The 18,430-nt window shown below is 46.0% G+C and overlaps 1 protein-coding gene across 2 annotated transcripts in view; it reads left to right on the top strand.

Annotated features, from left to right (window-relative positions):
• RPGRIP1L (RPGRIP1-like) overlaps nt 1-18,430 on the top strand; it is a 76,187-nt gene that overhangs the window by 53,762 nt on the left and 3,995 nt on the right. For both annotated transcript variants that reach the window (XM_006777051.2, XM_006777053.2), the window contains exons 20-24: nt 1,479-1,586; nt 2,020-2,182; nt 3,160-3,233; nt 14,143-14,326; nt 16,594-16,678. In XM_006777051.2, coding sequence (XP_006777114.1) covers nt 1,479-1,586; nt 2,020-2,182; nt 3,160-3,233; nt 14,143-14,326; nt 16,594-16,678 — 614 coding nt within the window. The remainder of the gene's footprint in view (nt 1-1,478; nt 1,587-2,019; nt 2,183-3,159; nt 3,234-14,142; nt 14,327-16,593; nt 16,679-18,430) is intronic.

The raw sequence follows: 18,430 nt of genomic DNA, 5'->3' as shown, positions 1-18,430 counted from the left end.
CCTCCCCGGCTGGCCAACCTCCTGTGTCCCTTCCTGGCCCCAATCATACACCAGTGGGGTCCCTTGGCCTGGCCTGTGCCCTCTCGCAATCTGGGACCCCTCAGGGGATGTCAGAGAGCCAGTTTTAGCCTGATCCCGCAGGCCAGGCCGAGGAACCCCACTGGTGCATGAATTCGTTCACCAAGCCTCTAGTTAATAGATGTTATCATTGAATAATGGGAATGTGGATTTATATTAATTTCTTTTATGTCTTCATGTTTAACTTTCACAATTTCTACATTGGGCATGTTTCCCTTTAAAAGAGCCAAAATGATAGCCCTGGCAGGGTAGCTCAGTGGCTTAGAGCATCATCCCCATACCACAAGGTTGTGGGTTTGATTCCCAGTCAAAGCACATACAAGATCAACCAAGGAATGCATACATAAGTGGAACAACTGGTTGATAATCTCTCTCTCTTTCTCTCTCTCTCTCTCTCTCTTTCTCTTAAGTCAATAAAAAAAAATTTTGTTAATTATAAAGTATATTTTAACACTAGACATCAGTTTATGAACCATGGAAAAATGGTTGGCTATAAATTGATAGAAAGTAAATACCTAATCCAGTATATACAACCTTTAATTACATGAGTAATGTATAATTATCTTAGAAATGTTAGAAAATAAAAATATAACAAAATAAAAACAGCACTATACAATTTTCCCAAATCTGCATATCAGAGATAGAATTTTGATGAAGTTTCTTTCATACTTTTTTCCATGGAAATATATACACACATTTGTTTGTTTGCAAATTTATTGTTTAACAAAACAATGTACACGTATATATATTGTTGTAGTTAACTACCTTTTTCACTCAACACTATGTTGTGCACTCTCTTTAGTGTCAGTAAGTACAGGTCTAGATGAGTAGGTCTTTGATGGTCACATAAAACTGGCGTTTGGATGTACCACATGTGATGTAATTAATGCCCTATTGAACATTTGCATTGTTTTCACTTTTTTGAGATTATAATCAATGCTTCGATGAAATACACTTGTAGTCCTTTTTTTGTTAATGTTTTAATTGATTTCAGAGAGTAAGGGAGAGGGAGAGGGAGAGAGAAACATCAATGATGAGAGAGAATCATTGATCAGCTGCCTCTTGCACGCCCCCTCCCAGGGATCCAGCTCACAATCCAGGCCTGTGCCTTGACCGGGAATCAAATCATGACCTCCTGGTTCATGGACCGACACTCAACCACTGAGCCACACCAGTGGCTAGTTCTTAAATTGTGTATACGTATATATACCATGAAGAATATCAGTCATGTTACTGATGCACTATTTCATTGCCCTAATGGGAGCTACTATATGTGCTCCTCATTTTATTAGTGTTCTATATATATATAACACATGTACATTTGTATGTGAAAGTCTTAGGGTGATCTGGGATTTAGTAGTAATCCTAAATAACACAGTCATGTGTTCACATGAACGTAGGAGACGGAGATGTCCCCTCCTTCCGAGGACAGGAGGGACCTTTCGCCAGAAATGGAGGTCACACCAGAAACGGATGTTAGCACGCCAACGGCTTCGGATGTTTTCCAGGTATGTCTTTGTATTAAAATTATTTCAAAAGGCTGAATTTGGTTCTTAAAGACTTTGTCTTTGTAGTGACATGGATCAGGAAATTATAGCATTGATCTTATCTTTATATATTCTTCCTTGGAAAGCAAAGATAAAGAAACATGATAAGTGTAATGGCTACCATTATACTCTTAGCATAATGTGAAATAGACATGTGAAGTAATGTAAAAACTTATTGTGAAATTGATGTATTTTTCATTCTTAGTTTATAATTAGATTTTCATTTATCCGTATATTTTTATTTGAACAACTTAAGCAATTATTTTCAAATGCATCATATATATAGCATGTCTGTATATTTAAGTCTCAAGTTATTATTCAAGTGCTTCAGCAGAAATGCTGCAACTATGATCTAATCAGTGATAAAAATATCAGCGTGCTCTCCTTTCTCCAGGCGCCTCCAGAAAGCCGTGTTGATCAGGGGAGAGAGCACACTGGGAACGCGCAGCCAGAGAACGGGGGGGACGTGTCCCTGCTGTCCCAGGGCCAGATCGCACAGCCAAGTACGACTTCTTCCGAAGACGAAACAGAAATCACCGAGGAACTGGAGCCGGAAGGTGACTGGTTTTTGAATTGACAGTATTTGTTGAACTCTTAGCTTGAGTTAACAGTGTGCCTCGTAGACATCTTCACTGCACAGTGGAGCTACCGCATGACACCTGTTTCTCGACAGAAGCGATGGCTGCGGGTCAGTCTCGTCAGCCGTGCCAGGTGTCATGGCATCTCTCTCACTTGCACTGGGGGCCCCGGCAGATGCAAGTGTCATTGCTGGCCATGCCCCCAATTGGCTTATTTGGTGGCTTTAGATTCTCTTTGGGTTCCGGGCTGTCATCTGGGTCATTCTGGAGGACTTGACTTTTTAAAAAATTAAAAGTAGGAACTCAGACCAAAAAAAAGACAGCTTATAATGTGATTTAACTTCTATAAATATGTCGAAAAGGCAAATTAATCTATAATGACAGAAATGTTCAAGCTGTTGCCTGGGGAAGGGCTAGTGGGAAGAGATGAGGAAGGGCAGAGATTGCAGAAAGGCATGAGGGAACTTTTGGGGGGATGGCTATGTGTGTGATCTTCATTGTGGTGATGCTTTCACGGAATTATATCTGTAAAAATATCAGACTTTGCACTTTAAATGGGTGTGGTTTATCAGATGTCAATTTTACCTTAAAGTTGTAAAACATTTTTAAATGTTTTTAAGTAGTAAGAATAACTTGATTCTTACACAGTATTATTGGTTGGAAAACATCTATTACCCTGTCCTCTTTAAAAATTATTTTTTTAAGTTCATATTAGAACAAGCTATATTTTTATTTCCTTTGTTCCTACTAAAACTAAACATGGAATTTTTCAATCATTTTTTCCTTTTTCTAAAATGTAATGTAAATATCTTTGCTGCTAAAAGAGGTTCAGATATGATTATCATATTGTTCTTTTAAGGTTGTCCTTATAATGTGTGCTCACTTCTCTCCATTTCAAAGGTATAAAGGTAGCTGGTTTACCAGATTTAAACCGCTGAAATTTTATTTTGTAACAGACGAGGAAGACAGATCAGCTTCTGACAGTGATGAGTGTATCATTTCAGAACCTGTCTCCAAGAATATCCCGCAGGTCAGTAACTGATGCCAATTAGAAATGTGCCGAAATGAAGTTCTTTTCCTTCATAGTATTTCAGTCTTCCTATGTGAACACCTTGAGGCAAAAACACTGCATCATCATAATCTTATTCGAGGCTCATCTCATATTAAGAAAACTTCACTTACAGTTTCATTATGTAATGCTATAGCATCCAAGCATTATTTTTGCTTCCATGTTAAAAGCACCTAAATCCAGTAGCTTCAAAAGGTACTTCGTAAAAACAGTTGACTTTCCTGACTTCTTTTCAGAGCCATTGTACAAGGATGCATTAAATCAAACCTGAACCTGAAAGAATTCAAAATGTGAGATGGCTTTTAAAACTAAAATCATGTGTAAATGTGAATTTATAGACTCTTCATATCTAAGAATGTCTATTGATAAACTGCTAAAGTTAATTCATTTCTGCTAAAAAGTAGTATGTAAACTGTTTTTTCTTATTATTTCTGGTAAAGTAACTTGTATTACTTTGCTACAGCTTCCCACAGCTTCACTACCATCCTAAAATGTGGTTTCCCATCATGGTTTTAGATGATATCTCAAATGTGTGGGCATCACTTAAAGCCAGCATCTGCTCTACGCAAGGATTTATGCTCAGAAGCCATTAATCAGCTCCCGTATGCGTTTAAAAATTCCACCTTTAGTAGAAGGTCCTGACCAGTATCTTATGTTAAAAGGTGAAATTTAGTATTTTTCAAGTTCATATCAAATATAATAAAATAAGATACTCTACATACAGAGGAATGGAACTCAAGAGGTCGTCATAATGAGAAATGTAGCATTTTCCAGTGATTATACCAGGGTTTCTGTGTGCTGCTTTAGCAAATCATTTAATAATGAGTGATGGAACTTTTTTCTTTAAAGATTGCCAAAGTGGTACAGAGAAGTCCTGCTATACACGTCACTCAGTATCACCCATTACATGTATACATATGTATGTGTTTATATACACACATTCTTACATCCATAGATGCAATAGGTGCAGGAATCATTCCTCTTGGCCCCTAAGTACTTCAGAGCAGTAACGTAATACTGTTACCAACCTACACTTCTCCTTGAACGGTTGCGGCTGTCCCAATGGCGTCGCTCACGGCGTTTCCTGGCCTGGTCGGGAGCCAGTCCCGACCACACCGCACATTTAGCCTCCTGCCCCGTTCGCGCCCTCAGTCCATAATGGTTCCTTAGCTGTTATGGTCTTCCGTGCTGGTCTTTCCCAGCACTGACGTGGCTAAGGGCACAGGCCATTCATTGTCGAGCATCCCTCTGTCTGGGTGTGAGTGGCGTTTCCCCCGGTCGGTGCAGGTTGTGCTGTGGTAGGAACGCGTGGGAAGCCATGCTGAGTCCTTTCTGGGCAGCGTGTCCGCGGGCACAGGGCGGGTGTGGTTTGATTCTTGAGGCTGTCAGTTTGGTTGAGGTATTGTGGCATAAAACCTCCTCTTTAAGAACTGCGTCAGGCAGAAATCGCAGGACAGCGTGGGTCTCTCCTCGGAAGGACGGTGTCCCCGAATGGCCACCAGGGCTAAGCACACCCTGTGTCGTGTGTCCTTTCATGCTCACGGTTCTTCACTCGCCAGCATCCCCTATGTCATAGAAGAAGCCACCTCTGGCCTCAAAGGACTCAGTCTGCAGGGAGCACAGTGGCAAGCGCATGGTGGCCACACTAGGAGCGTGGATGCAGGTGCTGGGGGAGCACTCGGGGCCTCGCTCAGCACGGGGACCCTCATCAGGGTGACGTCCTCGAGGCCGGGAAGCTGGGCCCAAGTGTGGGCGGTGATTAGCAGTGGGTGAAAGCGGAGGCGGGTCATTGGAGGCTGAAGAACAGAAGCCGGAGATTTGAGGGAGCGCGGAGCAGGGCTCCTGGGAAGTCAGTGTGGCCTCAGGAGGGGCTGGGCCCGCGCTCACGTGGGGCGCCCTGGAGTGTATCCACAGGCAGGCCGCAGGCCCGAGCAGAGCACGGGGCCTCTTGGGGCGAGGCCGGCTCTGGGATTCCTAAGGGAGGAGGAGGATCCCTCGTTGACTCAAGGACATGTAATGAGCATTTACTCGGTGCCAAGCCTTGCTCTCCAGACCAGGAATAACGTGGTGAATAAGAGAAGTCCGTTTGTTGATCTTGTGGAGTTTACACTCTTGAATTGCATTTAAAAAGATCCGGCTCTCAGTAATGTAAAGAATAGACTAGAGGCACGAGACTAGTTAGGAGTAATTAGATGGCCCTGCTCTGTGGTTAACCCCACTTTATAGATTTTTTTCATTGCCTGTACCCTAATAATACCACAACATTGAGACTAGGGGTAGTGTTCTAGATAAATGTCATCCATGCCAATTCAACTGTGAACTGGAATTACCTACTACCTTGTGTAAGCAATTTAAGATCATTCAGGGTGTTTTTTTCATGTTATAGAATCTGACCGCCCATAGTTATTTCTCAGAAATGTTGATCCTTAAAAGGAATCTAACAGATTTCCCGGGACTTGGACACATGACTGGCTTCTTCCTCTCTCTCCGTGTCTGTGATGTATAATTAATCATAGATTACTTCATTTTGTTTCATTTCATTTACAACATTTATGAGCTTCACTTTGTCAGAATGAAACGCTTGTCCCCTCCCTTCCTTTCCAACGGGGCATAATGAGTGGGAGCATCTTTTCCAGCAGCTGCAGGGTCTGGTGCTGGATTAAATCACGTCATTAGCATAATGTGCCACCCAGTTTGCCCCATCTCTTCGTTTCCAGGACATCAAAGTGGCACAGATACCAGTGTAATTGGGTCGTGCTGGCCTGTCAGGTCCCGTCAGCCTCACGGCCGCCGCTGCTGCTAAAAGGCTTCAAGGCATGATCGTTAATTGGGGGCTGGCAGGGTGTCTGAGAAATGTGAAACTTTGGACGTTTCTCCATCAATATTTTATTAATTTGAATAACCAGAAGTTAACAGGATCAATTTGATGTATAATACATTGATTAAAAGCCTCGCTTTAGATCCTTACTATAGCTATCAAAACTGAAACTTGGCGTCTGTCATGGCATTTGAGAAAAAATGAACGCGCCTTCTTTCACACGACTTCCGGTTTTATATGTAAGCCGGCAGCTTCCCGTTCTCACAGCTAAAGGTGCTGCCATCGGCTCACAGTCTCGTACAGGGAGCCCACAGGTGCGGGGCAATTCTGGGCCGTGTGTTTACAGATTGTTCTCTCTCCGCTTCCGCTAGAGCGGTTTTGTAAAAGCTGCCGCATGCAGTTCGCTAAGTTGCAATCCGCGCCCCCTCCCCGGACAGCAGGTTGTCCCGAACAATCGGAGCAGCAAGGCTGGTCAGCAAAGTGTGCTCTAAAGCTTTGAAAGACAGAATGCACACCGTCACTCACTTGGAGAATTCATTATTAAAAATGACTCAGTCTCTTCAGAATCAATTATGACATCCCATCAGTGGTAGAATAAGCCCCGTCCCATGTGTGACATGTCCTAAGCTAGATAGAGTAGGTTTAAGTAAATGAAGTGCCCAGTTACCTTCCTGATGGTAATTACTTTCAGAACTATTTTTTATTGACGGCTGGTGTGGCTCAGTGGTTGAGCATCGACCTGGAGGATATTTTCCCATCGATGTTTAGAGAGAGTGGAAGGGAGGGAGAGAGACACACAGAGAGAGAAACATCGATGATGAGAGAGACATCAATTGGTTGCCTCCCACATGAGCCCTGACCAGGCTGGGGATCGAGCCTGCAACCGAGGTACATTGCTCTTGGCCAGAATCGAACCCAGGACCCTTCAGTCCGAGCCAAACCGGCTAGGGCAAAAATGTATTTTTTAAAGACTTTTTTTATGTTTTGCAACTTTGCTATCTTTTACTAATGAACCATGGACTTCTCTCGGTAGTAATATACTCTAATCCTTTTAACACATGCATAATACTCCATTGCATAGCTCTGCCAGTTATTTAAATGAGCCCCGTTTGATGGACCCTTAGGTTTCTATCCGTTTTTGCAAATACAGACATTTCTGGTTAAAATGTTGTTTATAGGTAACATTTGACAGGTATCACCTGAGAATTTGTGGGGGCTGTCGCTTCTTGGTCTCCCCGGCCCCCTGACCTAATGAATGAGAGACCGTGATCCGGGGACCAGCAGCCTGTGTTCCCTCCCCTGTCAGGCCACTGTGGGTGACAGCGAGGTCTGGGAAGCACTCCTCAAGGGAGCAGCGGTGCCGCCCGTGGTGGCTGCACACTGCAGTGACCAAGGGAGCATTTTATGTTATTTCCTTAAATATGTTTTCATTGATTTCAGAGAGGAAGGGAGAGGGAGAGAGAAAGAAACATCAGTGATGAGAGAGAATCATCGATCGGCTGCCTCCTGCACGCCCCACACTGGGGATCGAGCCCACAACCCAGGCATGTGCCCTGACTGGGAATCAAACCCAGGACCTCCTGGTTCCTAGGTCGGTGCTGAACCACTGGGCCACACTGGCCAGGCTAGGGAGCATCTTTAAGTGCCAGGGCCCCATCTCCACTAGATGAGTTGAGTCAGACTTTTGCTTAAAGCTCCCCAAGTGGCACTATGTGCAGCCACAGCCGGGCACCGTGGCACCTTCCTCGGTGACCGGAAGTGGGCAGCACAGCACTCGTCTGAAATGGGGGCAGGATGTAGATGCCCCTTCCTGCACGTGGCGCTGCCGCGGGAGCCGTCAGCGAGGGGCGGGTGGCGTACCCCTCGGGTGCGTGAGGACAGAGCACACATCCCCGCCATTGCGTTAGGCCGGGCGGTGAGAGCTTCGGAAACGCCGCCGGGGTGTCAGGAGGGTCACACCGTCCCCGGAAACCAGCACTCTGCACCAGCGCCATGTCGGTCTCCTCGCGGGTGTTTCGGTATTTATTTGATCAATATGGTACCTTTTAAGAGAGCACACGAGAAAAGATAGGCCACTGCCACTGATGGACACGGGGCTTGTTTTGTTTGTAAAAACAGTATTACCTCGACAGTTGGCATTTTTGTTGACTCTTATTTGTCCCAAAGAGCTGTTATTTTGAGGGGGGAAAAAACGAAGACTTTTCTAGCAAAACTCGTCTGAAGAGTCAACCTGATTCCGAATAAGAGGAAGCTTCACAGCCTGGAGTAACGTCCAGGGGCCTTTGAGTCGCTGCAGTGACTCTGCCCACCCGCCTGAAGCTCTGCCAGGGCCTCGGGGAGGGGGTTTGGACCCGCTGTGTGAGCTGGACTTACAGCCACCGTGGCCGTGAAGTGCAGAAAGCCACGTGCTGCCCAGTGCTCGGCATCGGAAACAGGTGGCACCATTTCGCTGCAGCGGGACGTCGAGCATCACCTTCCGTGCCCAGTTGTCTCTGCGGCTCTGTGACCGGTGCCACGTCCCCCACACACAGCAGCTCCTGTGGGCCGGCTGTGTTGCAGTTATTTACGCGCGCACACGTACATAAACCACTGTTAAGGTGATAGAAGTAGTGCCGTGTAAATTCACGTGACCACTGGGAAGTGATTTGCTGATTCTATAAAACTGAATCTTATACCTATCACCCAGCAGTTTGTCTAAAGAATCACTGACATACATGAGAAAACATAAAAGAATATTCAATGCAACCTTGTTTGTAATAGCAAAAAATTGTGACTTAATCGCTCCTCAGTAGAGAAATAAATGGACTATACACTATATATGCAATATAAATGGAACTCTATACAAAAGTTAAATGAGTTAGATTTTAATTATAAACATGCATACATCTCAAAAATATGGTATTGAGGGGGGGGGAGACAAAATTGCAGAATGATGAATAGAGGATGGTACCACAAATTTAAAATCTAGAAACGAAGCAATACTGTATGTTGCCTCTGTGTATCCACACATGCAGTGGGAAACATGAAAGCACGTTTGGGAATGGTGCACACCAGTGCCAGGCTAGGGTTAGCTCTGGGGGAATGAGGAAGGGCGGGGAAAGGAATTGGGAGGTGAGGACTCTATCTGTGTCGGAAATATTTTATTCTCCAACAACAGCAACGAAAAGGTTTCAGTCAGCTGCAGCAAAATGGTAACGTCTGCTTAAGATGCCAAGAACTTAAATATGCCACACTATCTGCTATGCGCCATAATTCAAACAGTTACGGGAATATTTATTCCTCGTAGAAATTTAGAATGAAATAAAACTCACACGCAGGCTCACCATAGTGGGGCCTAAATCTAACTGACGGAAACAGATTGCAAGCCCTTTGCCTGGGCCGCTCCCCGCTAAGCGCCCGTGCCTAAGGCTGTCCCGTGGAGCTAGTTTGTAGAGCCCTACCCATCCAGCTCCGTGGCTGCCATGCTGGGTGACAGGACAGGAAGACTTCAGCACGATCCTCTAAGTACAACGTGAAAGTCTGAGCACGCGTCTAAGCGCCCAGGTGAGCCCTACGGAAAAGCACGCCTACAATGTGCGCTCGCATCCGGCAGGAAGCAGAGGGCCCTGAGCCAGAATGCTGGGAACCACAGCTCTCTTCCCTGCGAGGAATACCAGCTGTCAGCACATTCCCCATCGTCCAGTCACGTGACGTGGAGTCCACCTATACAGACAACTCGGAGCAGGTCGCGTGCAGTTCTTATTTGAGCGACTTCGGTGACTGCCATTCAACAGGCCCAGAATTCCGAAACACTTCGCACGTGCCGATGCTGACATCCTGCTAACCAGGGGGTTTACGGAGCGGTGGTGAGCAACACAGACCCCCCCATCCCCCCGGGTGGCCTCATTACCTGGTCGCAGGCCTTCGCACGCACAGGAACAAAACACAATGGGAAACGCCTGGAGCCCGCCCCCTCTGTGTTGGAAGGTGCGGGCCCCATGGAGCTCTGACCCGTCGTGCGGCCCTCGTAGCTGAGCCCGTGTTACTGTGTGTCTGCCTGAGAGGGCTTAGCTTCCGTCACTGTCATTCGAGTCGGTGTATTGTTCCCCCTCCCAATTCTGCTGCTTGAATGTTGTTTTTTCATTTTTTTATTATGAAAAAATTCAAACATACAGAAAAGTTGAAATAATAGTACCCTACCACCTAGATTTTACCGTGTGGACCTGCCTTTGAGATACTTTTATTTGGTTAGCATCTAGAAATGCAGACAACTGCTTATTTTGCAGCACTTAATACTCACTAATACCCGCAGCTTCACGGATTTCTGGCACTATATGAAAGACACTTTGAATATGTAGAAGATACCCAGCCTTTCTTGACTCTATCCCTTTAAGTCTTTATTGAGAGCCTACTATGTGCCAGATCCCGGGGAGGGTGTTGAACAGCAGATGAGTAAGATAGTCCCGGCCTCCGAGAGCTCACAGTATAGAGAGAGGCAGGTGTGTAAACGATGCCGTGCAGGACATGGTGACCGGAAGTGCGGTGAGGGCCCCGCAGGAGCAGCCGCCCTCGGAGGTCAGCAGCCTCTCTCAGAGAGCCTGCGGTCCAGGCCTTGGGTGAGTGGAATTTCGTCCGATGGAGAAGATTCCAGGTGCGAGAACTGAGCACTGTAAACAGCACACAGGCTGGGGGAAGGGCTAGAGTGTAGGGCAGTAGAAAGGTTTGCAAGCAGAGGGCGATGTCTGGTTTGTTTTGAGAGAGAAGAGTTGAGGCTGTGGGCAGGGGATTAGGAGCAGGAGTGCCCGCCTTGCTCGCAGCCTGCCCTGTGCGGATCCGCTCATTCACTGAGTGTGCACTGCGGGCCACACCAGTGACACCGTGTAGAGCAGGTTCACTGTGTCACAGCTCCCCGTCTCACACTGCCCTCCTGCCTGCTTATAGAGCTCAACCGCTCCTCTTGTCTGTCTCCCCTCCTTGTTCTATGGGATTTCAAGGTTCTAATACTAGAAGCTGCTGGGTTAGCGCCTCCCTCAGATCAGATGAGAACCTAAAGTTTATCTAGAGAGAAAACTGAGAGAAGAAATTGCACCTTTTGTCTTTATATCCCCAGTAGCTGACACATGTTTCCAATATCTTGAGCTTTGGATAATTCAGTGGGTAGATCACTGAGACGCTTGGGCAGTAAAACGGACGGGAGTGGGTGAGCTGGAGGATGTGGTGGGTGTGGGAATCGGAGGGCGCAGGTATGGCTCCAGGACCTTCTGGCTGCCCTGACCCCAGGTGGATGGATGGCGAGCTCACCTGAGACAGGAATAGAGGGTGGGTGAGACGGAGAGGAGAGGTGAGAGCTCGTTTCTGACTCGAAGTTGGAGTTGTCTGTTAGCTGCTGGGCGTGCTGCTTGCTCTTCAAAACCTTCATCTATAATCAACTCACACGTTTGGTTCACAACAGCAGGATGTGACCAGAATTGTTCCATTGTTGAAAATTTAGCTGGCTCGCCCCATTGGCCAAAACTTCTAATATTTGGAAAATTCTTCGCTCAGAGCATGCTTCCCTAGATATATACTGTTTGGAATTTATCCGTTTTGGATTTAAGTTGATTCATGTAGCGTCAAAGGAACAAAGAAATGGTAACTAATAACTCCTGTCAGTAACATTAGAGAATTAAAAAGGACATATGATCGAAGTAATCAGGCTGGCGAGGGGAGGGGGTAAAAAAAAAAAAAAAAAAAGAACCAAAAAGAAGATTGGCATCATATAAAGAACTTGTAAGCTCTTTAAACTTCTAATATTTGGAAAATTCTTCGCTCAGAGCATGCTTCCCTAGATATATACTGTTTGGAATTTATCCGTTTTGGATTTAAGTTGATTCATGTAGCGTCAAAGGAACAAAGAAATGGTAACTAATAACTCCTGTCAGTAACATTAGAGAATTAAAAAGGACATATGATCGAAGTAATCAGGCTGGCGAGGGGAGGGGGTAAAAAAAAACAAAAAAAAAAACAGAACCAGAAAGAAGATTGGCATCATATAAAGAACTTGTAAGCTCTTTTATGCCTTTGGATAATACGGGGGGAGGGAGGGTTCTTGCTTTGTTGTTTGTGTGTTTGACTGGGATCCAAGTATCACCTCTCATGTGGAATTATTTTTGTGTTTCGCCTTAACTTATTGTTATAATACTGCAGGTTTTCATACGGAGATTGCACAGTTGATATGTTATTAACAAAATAAGCACTTACGTAAATTTGAGTCCTCTGCTACTTAAAGTTCATTTGTCTCTTCATTGGGTTCTGTGTGAACAGTTTAAATTCCTATCTTCACAGTGTGGAAATAACCATGTGTACCTCTTTCGCTTTTGTTATGGCTGGGTTTTGTTTTTAATTCTTTTGTGCAGAGGCAGGAAGGTTTTATAAGACAAGTTATTATAACAATTCTAAGTTGGTCCCCTTGCAGGTTTTGTAAAAGGCTTAACCAGAATTGTAGAATGTGTTCGTGTGCGGTATGTTGACCGCCCGGTACATTTTAAGGAGAAAATAACATCATTTAAAATAGGTTCTTTACCGTGTTCGTCTCCAGCAAGCAGAGAAGGCTGTCCTCGAGTGAGATGAGACAATAGAGCCACCTTCATTTCTCATGCCCGCGAATGGAGCGGCTCGGTGATTAGTGGAAACCGAGTAGCCTTCCCGGGCATTCATCTCCCTGTCCCCAGATTTGAATATGAAAAGCATATTCAAGTCAAAGACCATCACTCTAATGACACTGGGCAGTCATTTGATTTATTAGGTTTTAGAAGAAATTTCCCTTTAAATATTTCATCACCCTGTGCTAATCCTGGCGATATTGCCAGCTGCAGCCTGTCCCTGCATTAGCGGGCACGGAACGGGCGGAGCGCTCCCCGGTATCCGGGTACAATTGAATAATAAAATAACCTCAGTGAAATATTCAGATTTGGGTTCTTAGTTAAAGTGCCTTAGAATACATCATAAAAGAAAATGTCCTTTGAAAGAAGGGGGTAAAATTACTTCATCAAATATCAAGGGAGTTGCACAGCACTGGGAATTGTTCTTTATGAGGATATTTGTACAATAGCGTTTCAGTTTGGTTAATTATACTGTATGCTTTGCAATACCTCAGTCATCACGGTGGTAAATTTACCCACTGACATATTTAACAATGAATTTCTACACGTTGGTCCCATAAACAGGTCTTATCTTCGGGAGTTTCTAATTACAACCCGAAGGTCTATCATTTTCGGGAGCATGTCTTTGGGTTTAGTGAAGGGGAATCGGGAACAAATGTAAAACTACAACAACAAATAATGGACTGAGGCATTATCTTGGCGTGATCTCGTTTTTAAGTCCTTGTCTATTATTTGTTCTAAATCATTACTCCGGGAAACTCATGTGACTCCCATAATAATGGCTGTGGCACCAAAATCTATTCAATAAGAATTGATAAGCGAATTACACTATCAAACAAATACATATTTTACTTGTTAATTCTGTAAAAATGGCATACAGTAAATTGTGAGAAAATGTGTTAAACTGGGAAAAAATGTTCCTTTGTTTGAAAACTACTTATTGAGTGAAATACGTTACAGCAGAGTCTATGAGAGAGTGAGCGGTGGGCTCCGCTCTAGTTAATATGGACTCATAGAGCTGCACGCATTAGCATAAGAGCTATAAAGTATTCAACAGGCTTTGATCTCTGAGCAGCCGGAACTTCCCCGGGTCCTGAGGTGAGCTGAGCAGTGATAAGCATGTGCTTCATGGCAGGCTGGAAGCCAGGCCAGCGATGCTTGTCATCCGGAAAGCAGTCAGAGATGAAGACCTCACCGCGCCCCCGCTGAGAGGCGCCGCACGTGGGAACCGGGGGCTGCGGGGACACTGTTCACGTCCATCCCTGGGCAGGGTCTCACCCCGTCTCTCTGTCGGGAAGAATCTACCACGTGTGACTAAATACTAGTGCGCAGTGCCTTCCAAAAGGCAGCCTGTGGGCCTTCGTGTTTGATTTAAAATTTTGGACTCGTCTGTTTTATATGCTTCTGTTTCTCTCTCCCCCTTTTTAAACAGACATCAGAGAAGATCCGGATCGAGATCATCGCTCTGAGCCTCAGTGACGCTCGAGTGACTGCGGATGACACGGTGCAGCGGCTCTTCGTGGAGTTCCGGCTGTGCAGCCTCCCGGCCGAGGAGACGCCCGTGTCGCTGCCCAAGCCCCGGAGAGGGCACTGGGCCCACTACAACTACAGCCACGGTGGGTGCGGTTCGGGGGCCACGGAGCGGGAGCCAGGAGGACGCCCGTTCTCACTCCTCATACAAATCCGAGCTGCCTTGGCAGAGTGAATTCATGAAAGCCCCGTCTGTTGCCCTGGCCGGGCGGCTCGGTGGGTTGGAGCATCGTCCCCTCCACCAAAAGGTTGCGGGTTTGACTGGAGGTCAGGGCACTGACCCAGGTTGCGGATTCGATCCCCAGTCAGGGCGTGTAGGGGAGGCAACAGATTGACGTTTCTCTCTCCTTCTCGCCCTTCCTTTCTCAAACGTATCCTCGGGTGAGGATTAAAAGAAATTTTTTAAGACAGATCTGTAGCATAAGGATAAAAAAGTTGCAGTAGAATTGAAGAAAATGTTGAAGTAATACTAAAGTTAAAATGAAAGCAGTGGGAAAACAGTGTTGCTAGATGTTCCTGCTATCTCATAGTATCATTTAAAAAATGCCACCTAGGTCTAAAATTGAATTTCATAGAAAAATACTATATTTCAATGTAGTCGTTTTTAATCATATGGATTTGAGTGGTTCAGTGGCCTCATTTCTTCAACCTTCCTGATGAATGTGACCACGTAGATGGTGTTACAATGTCTGTGTATGTCTCTCCCGTGCATGTGTCTCTCCCAGTGTCTAGGTGTTCGGGATTTTAATCGAGTGGCATAAGTTCCTACGTGACCTTTCCTCATTTAGCCCACACATCCATGTTTAGAAGCAGGCAGGTTTTCTCTTAATTCAGGGCTTTATCTATCTGCTAGTTGACATGTAAGTCTACTGAAGCAGTGCAGACCCAATAGGCAACATGTAAATTCTTCTGTCAGCCAACTTGAAGGTGTTTTTAAGACGGTTGGCGGCGTACAAGTGGAGAGGTGTGAGAAACGTCCCGCCAGGCTGCCGCGAGCCGGAAGTGGAACTGCTGTCCCCTGTCGGAACACACAGTGCAGCAGCGAACGGAACCTCGCAGCCACGTCCCCTGCACTGTGGCCTGAGCGCACTCCAGAGGGAGCTGTGCGCTGAGGCCTGCATCGGCACACAAAGTGAGAAGGCTGAACTGGTGATCCCCAGGATTATCCGGAGCCCAATTCCGTCTTTTTTGAGAGCAGTTAGTAGCCGTTTCCCCCCCACACACAAATCTGTCTTCTTTGGGCTACTGACACTGAGAAAACAGTGCTAGACCAAGGGAGCAAGAACAAAGCAATTAGATGGCGTTGCCCTTGGAAACGTTGCTGAGAAAGCAAGAAAATCGTTTGGAAGGTGAGAGTAATGTAGGTCGGAAGAATGCTGTCTGGGCCGGATAAAGCCTTCCAGGGACTTGACAGTGGGGGAGAAGAGAATGAAAGCGCCCACCGTTTTCCTGAGACGTGTACAGATCATCAAGGTCCCCGGGCTGTGAGCATTGAACAGTCCACCTGGTGGGACAGGAAGGTTAATTCAGGACATGAAAAGGACACAGAGCTTCAGATTTTGTTGCTGACGGGAGGAGAGACTTGGCAAAGGAAGGATTGGGGGTGATGACTCTCTCACACAGTGATTGTTGAGATTCAAGGTCGTTAAGCCATCTGCATCTCCTACTGCTGCCACGTGACAGGAGGGAGGATGCAAGGACCTCTCCTGCCCGCAGAAGGAGGGTTGCTTTTGATGGTGGAGCGTTCAGAACCCACCCACGTGTTTGGACGGCTGGGTTGTATCTTTCTGAGGCACATGCTTTTAGTATGTTTATGTCCAATCTAGCCAGTCCTAAACAAAGGTCATTTCCGGTGGAAATGAAAGCTAAATAGCTTAACTTGTAGGAGTTCTGATATTTTTCATAAGTGCCAGCATTTCTTTCTAAAGGATGCATTTGAATTTTGGAAATTTTAGACCTTTTAAAAATATATTTTTTCATTGATTTCAGAGAGGCAGAGCGAAGGAGAGAGAGAGAAAGATGAATGATGAGAGAGAATCGCTGATTGGCTGCCTACTGCACGCCCCCCACTGGGCATCGAGCCCACAGCTGGACCGTGCCCAGACCGGGAATTGACAGGGCACACACGAACCTGCGGGGCCTGCTATCGCCGCACCTGGCTGTTCAGGGTTGACTCTGGCTTCCAGAGCTGCTCACGCTTCCCAGGCGCACCGGGAGGCGCCGTGGCTCGTCTCGGGAAACGGGCGCTTAGACAGCACAGGGTGGGCCTAGTGTGGCGAGATTCTGAGTGACTTCCTGTGTGGACGGTTTGTTTTTTGTTGGGTTTTTTATTTATGTATTTATTTTTGTACAGTGATCTACGTGGATAAAGAAAACAACCAAGAGAAGAGAGACGTCTTAAAAGCCATCCTGCACCAACAAGAGACGGCTAACAGGAGGTACAGGACGCGTTCTGAGGGGCGGGTGGTTTGCACAGAGGGACTCCCGGGAGCTCCGTTGGGTGTGGACGGCACTAGGTGAGGACAGAGAGCACGTGGGTCTCTCTGGGTCTCTCCCTGGAAAGCGCCCTGCCTGTGGCGTTGTGAAGACCAAGCCTGCACCGTGCGTGTGAGGCATCCATGGCCGCTGCGGTGACTGTCAGGAGCCAGCGGTGGTGGCAAGGACGGGCCCTCTGCCGCCACTGACTGGAGTATAACTTCTTGTTGCATCGCTTACCAGCTGTGTGACCGCGGACAAGTGACTGAACCACCCTGTGCCTCATTCCTTCAGCTGTGAAATGGAGATAACGTACGTTCAATGGAGAGACGAGCGCCTGGCAGGCAGTTAAGCAATAAGTGTGGTTGCTATCAGCAGTGATATCAATATTACTATTCTAACAGTTCGTCAGCCTTTCCGACTAATTCTTATCTTGCTATCACGGGTCATAATTCACTGTTTCATGGTTTTTCATGCATGGGGGCAAATCTGAACAGGACACTTTCCAATTCTGGTTCAGTAGAGAAATGATACACTTGTCCAAGGTCACACCGCTGATAAGCTGGAAGGCAGAAATTTGGACCCAGAAAGGGTGCCCTTAACAAGGCCGTCTCAATCCCGGTATTTTATGTGTCGCTCAAAATACTCATCTTCTCCACCTGCCACACACCAGGCTCTGCCTCCTCACAGCTACCATGTGAGCATGAGGGTTTCTGTCCTCTAGCCAAAGCCCAATGCTGGCAGGCATGGGCTCAGTGACGGAGTGAAATGTTGGAGACTTATTTCCAGCAAGTTCGTTTAAACTCTTGTCGTGTTACCTGATTTTGGAAAGGATTTGATTATTTTTCAAGACCCCGTTTTTCAGAGGCTTAGATGTTTATCTGAGAATGTTAACTAAGACACAAGTTTCTTGTTTCACTTCAGATTTGGGCTGGATACGTTTTGAAAATGGTTAAAGTGGTCGTTTACAAGCAGCGTGGTTTCAGCTGTGGTGCCAAGACATATCAAAGGAGTCCTCAGCTGCAAATTCCTGTCCTTTGGTTCGTCCAAGTGTTTTTGGCCTCAACACATGTCACTAATTCAAATCAGTCCCATCAGAACCCCACAATTATGTGTCTAAAGTGAAACAAAACTTGGTGCTCTGATCATAAGTTAAGAGCCTGCTGAAGTAACACAAACATTCCATCTGACATGATTCAGGGAGCAGATCCCTGCGTTTTATAGGACACACATGGGGTTCAAGGGCTAGAGTATCTCCCAAAGTGTGCATTTCCATAGGAAATACTGTGTTCCTGCTGGCAGTGCTGCCCTAGCTCCCTGTCTGTGTTCGCTTGATCCTGTTAGCCTTAGAAGTAGATGTGCCAGGCCTCATGCGAGGTGACAGGAGAGGACTTGACTCTGGGTTGTGGGCACACAGTGCAGTGGACAGATCTTGTAACCTAGAACCCGCACCTGAAGCCTGTGTGTCCATGTTGACCAATGTCACCCCAACAATTTAATAAATAGTTTTTAAAAACTAGATGTATCCAAATAGGGTCAGATATATAGAGGGGATATAGCGTGATGGGAAAAATAAAATTTAATAAAATCCTATATAATAAAAGGGTAATATGCAAATTGACCCTAAAGGTGGAACGCCCAGAACGCCCACTGGACCTGTCACACTGACTACCTCTTGGTCCCTTTCCCAGGCTGGCAGGCTCCGATCACCTAAT

Source organism: Myotis davidii, unplaced genomic scaffold (genome assembly GCF_000327345.1).
Source record: "Myotis davidii unplaced genomic scaffold, ASM32734v1 scaffold328, whole genome shotgun sequence".
Taxonomy (NCBI): domain Eukaryota; kingdom Metazoa; phylum Chordata; class Mammalia; order Chiroptera; family Vespertilionidae; genus Myotis; species Myotis davidii.
The sequence above is the reverse complement of the archived record's forward strand: the minus strand, read 5'-3'. Positions and strand labels throughout refer to the sequence as shown.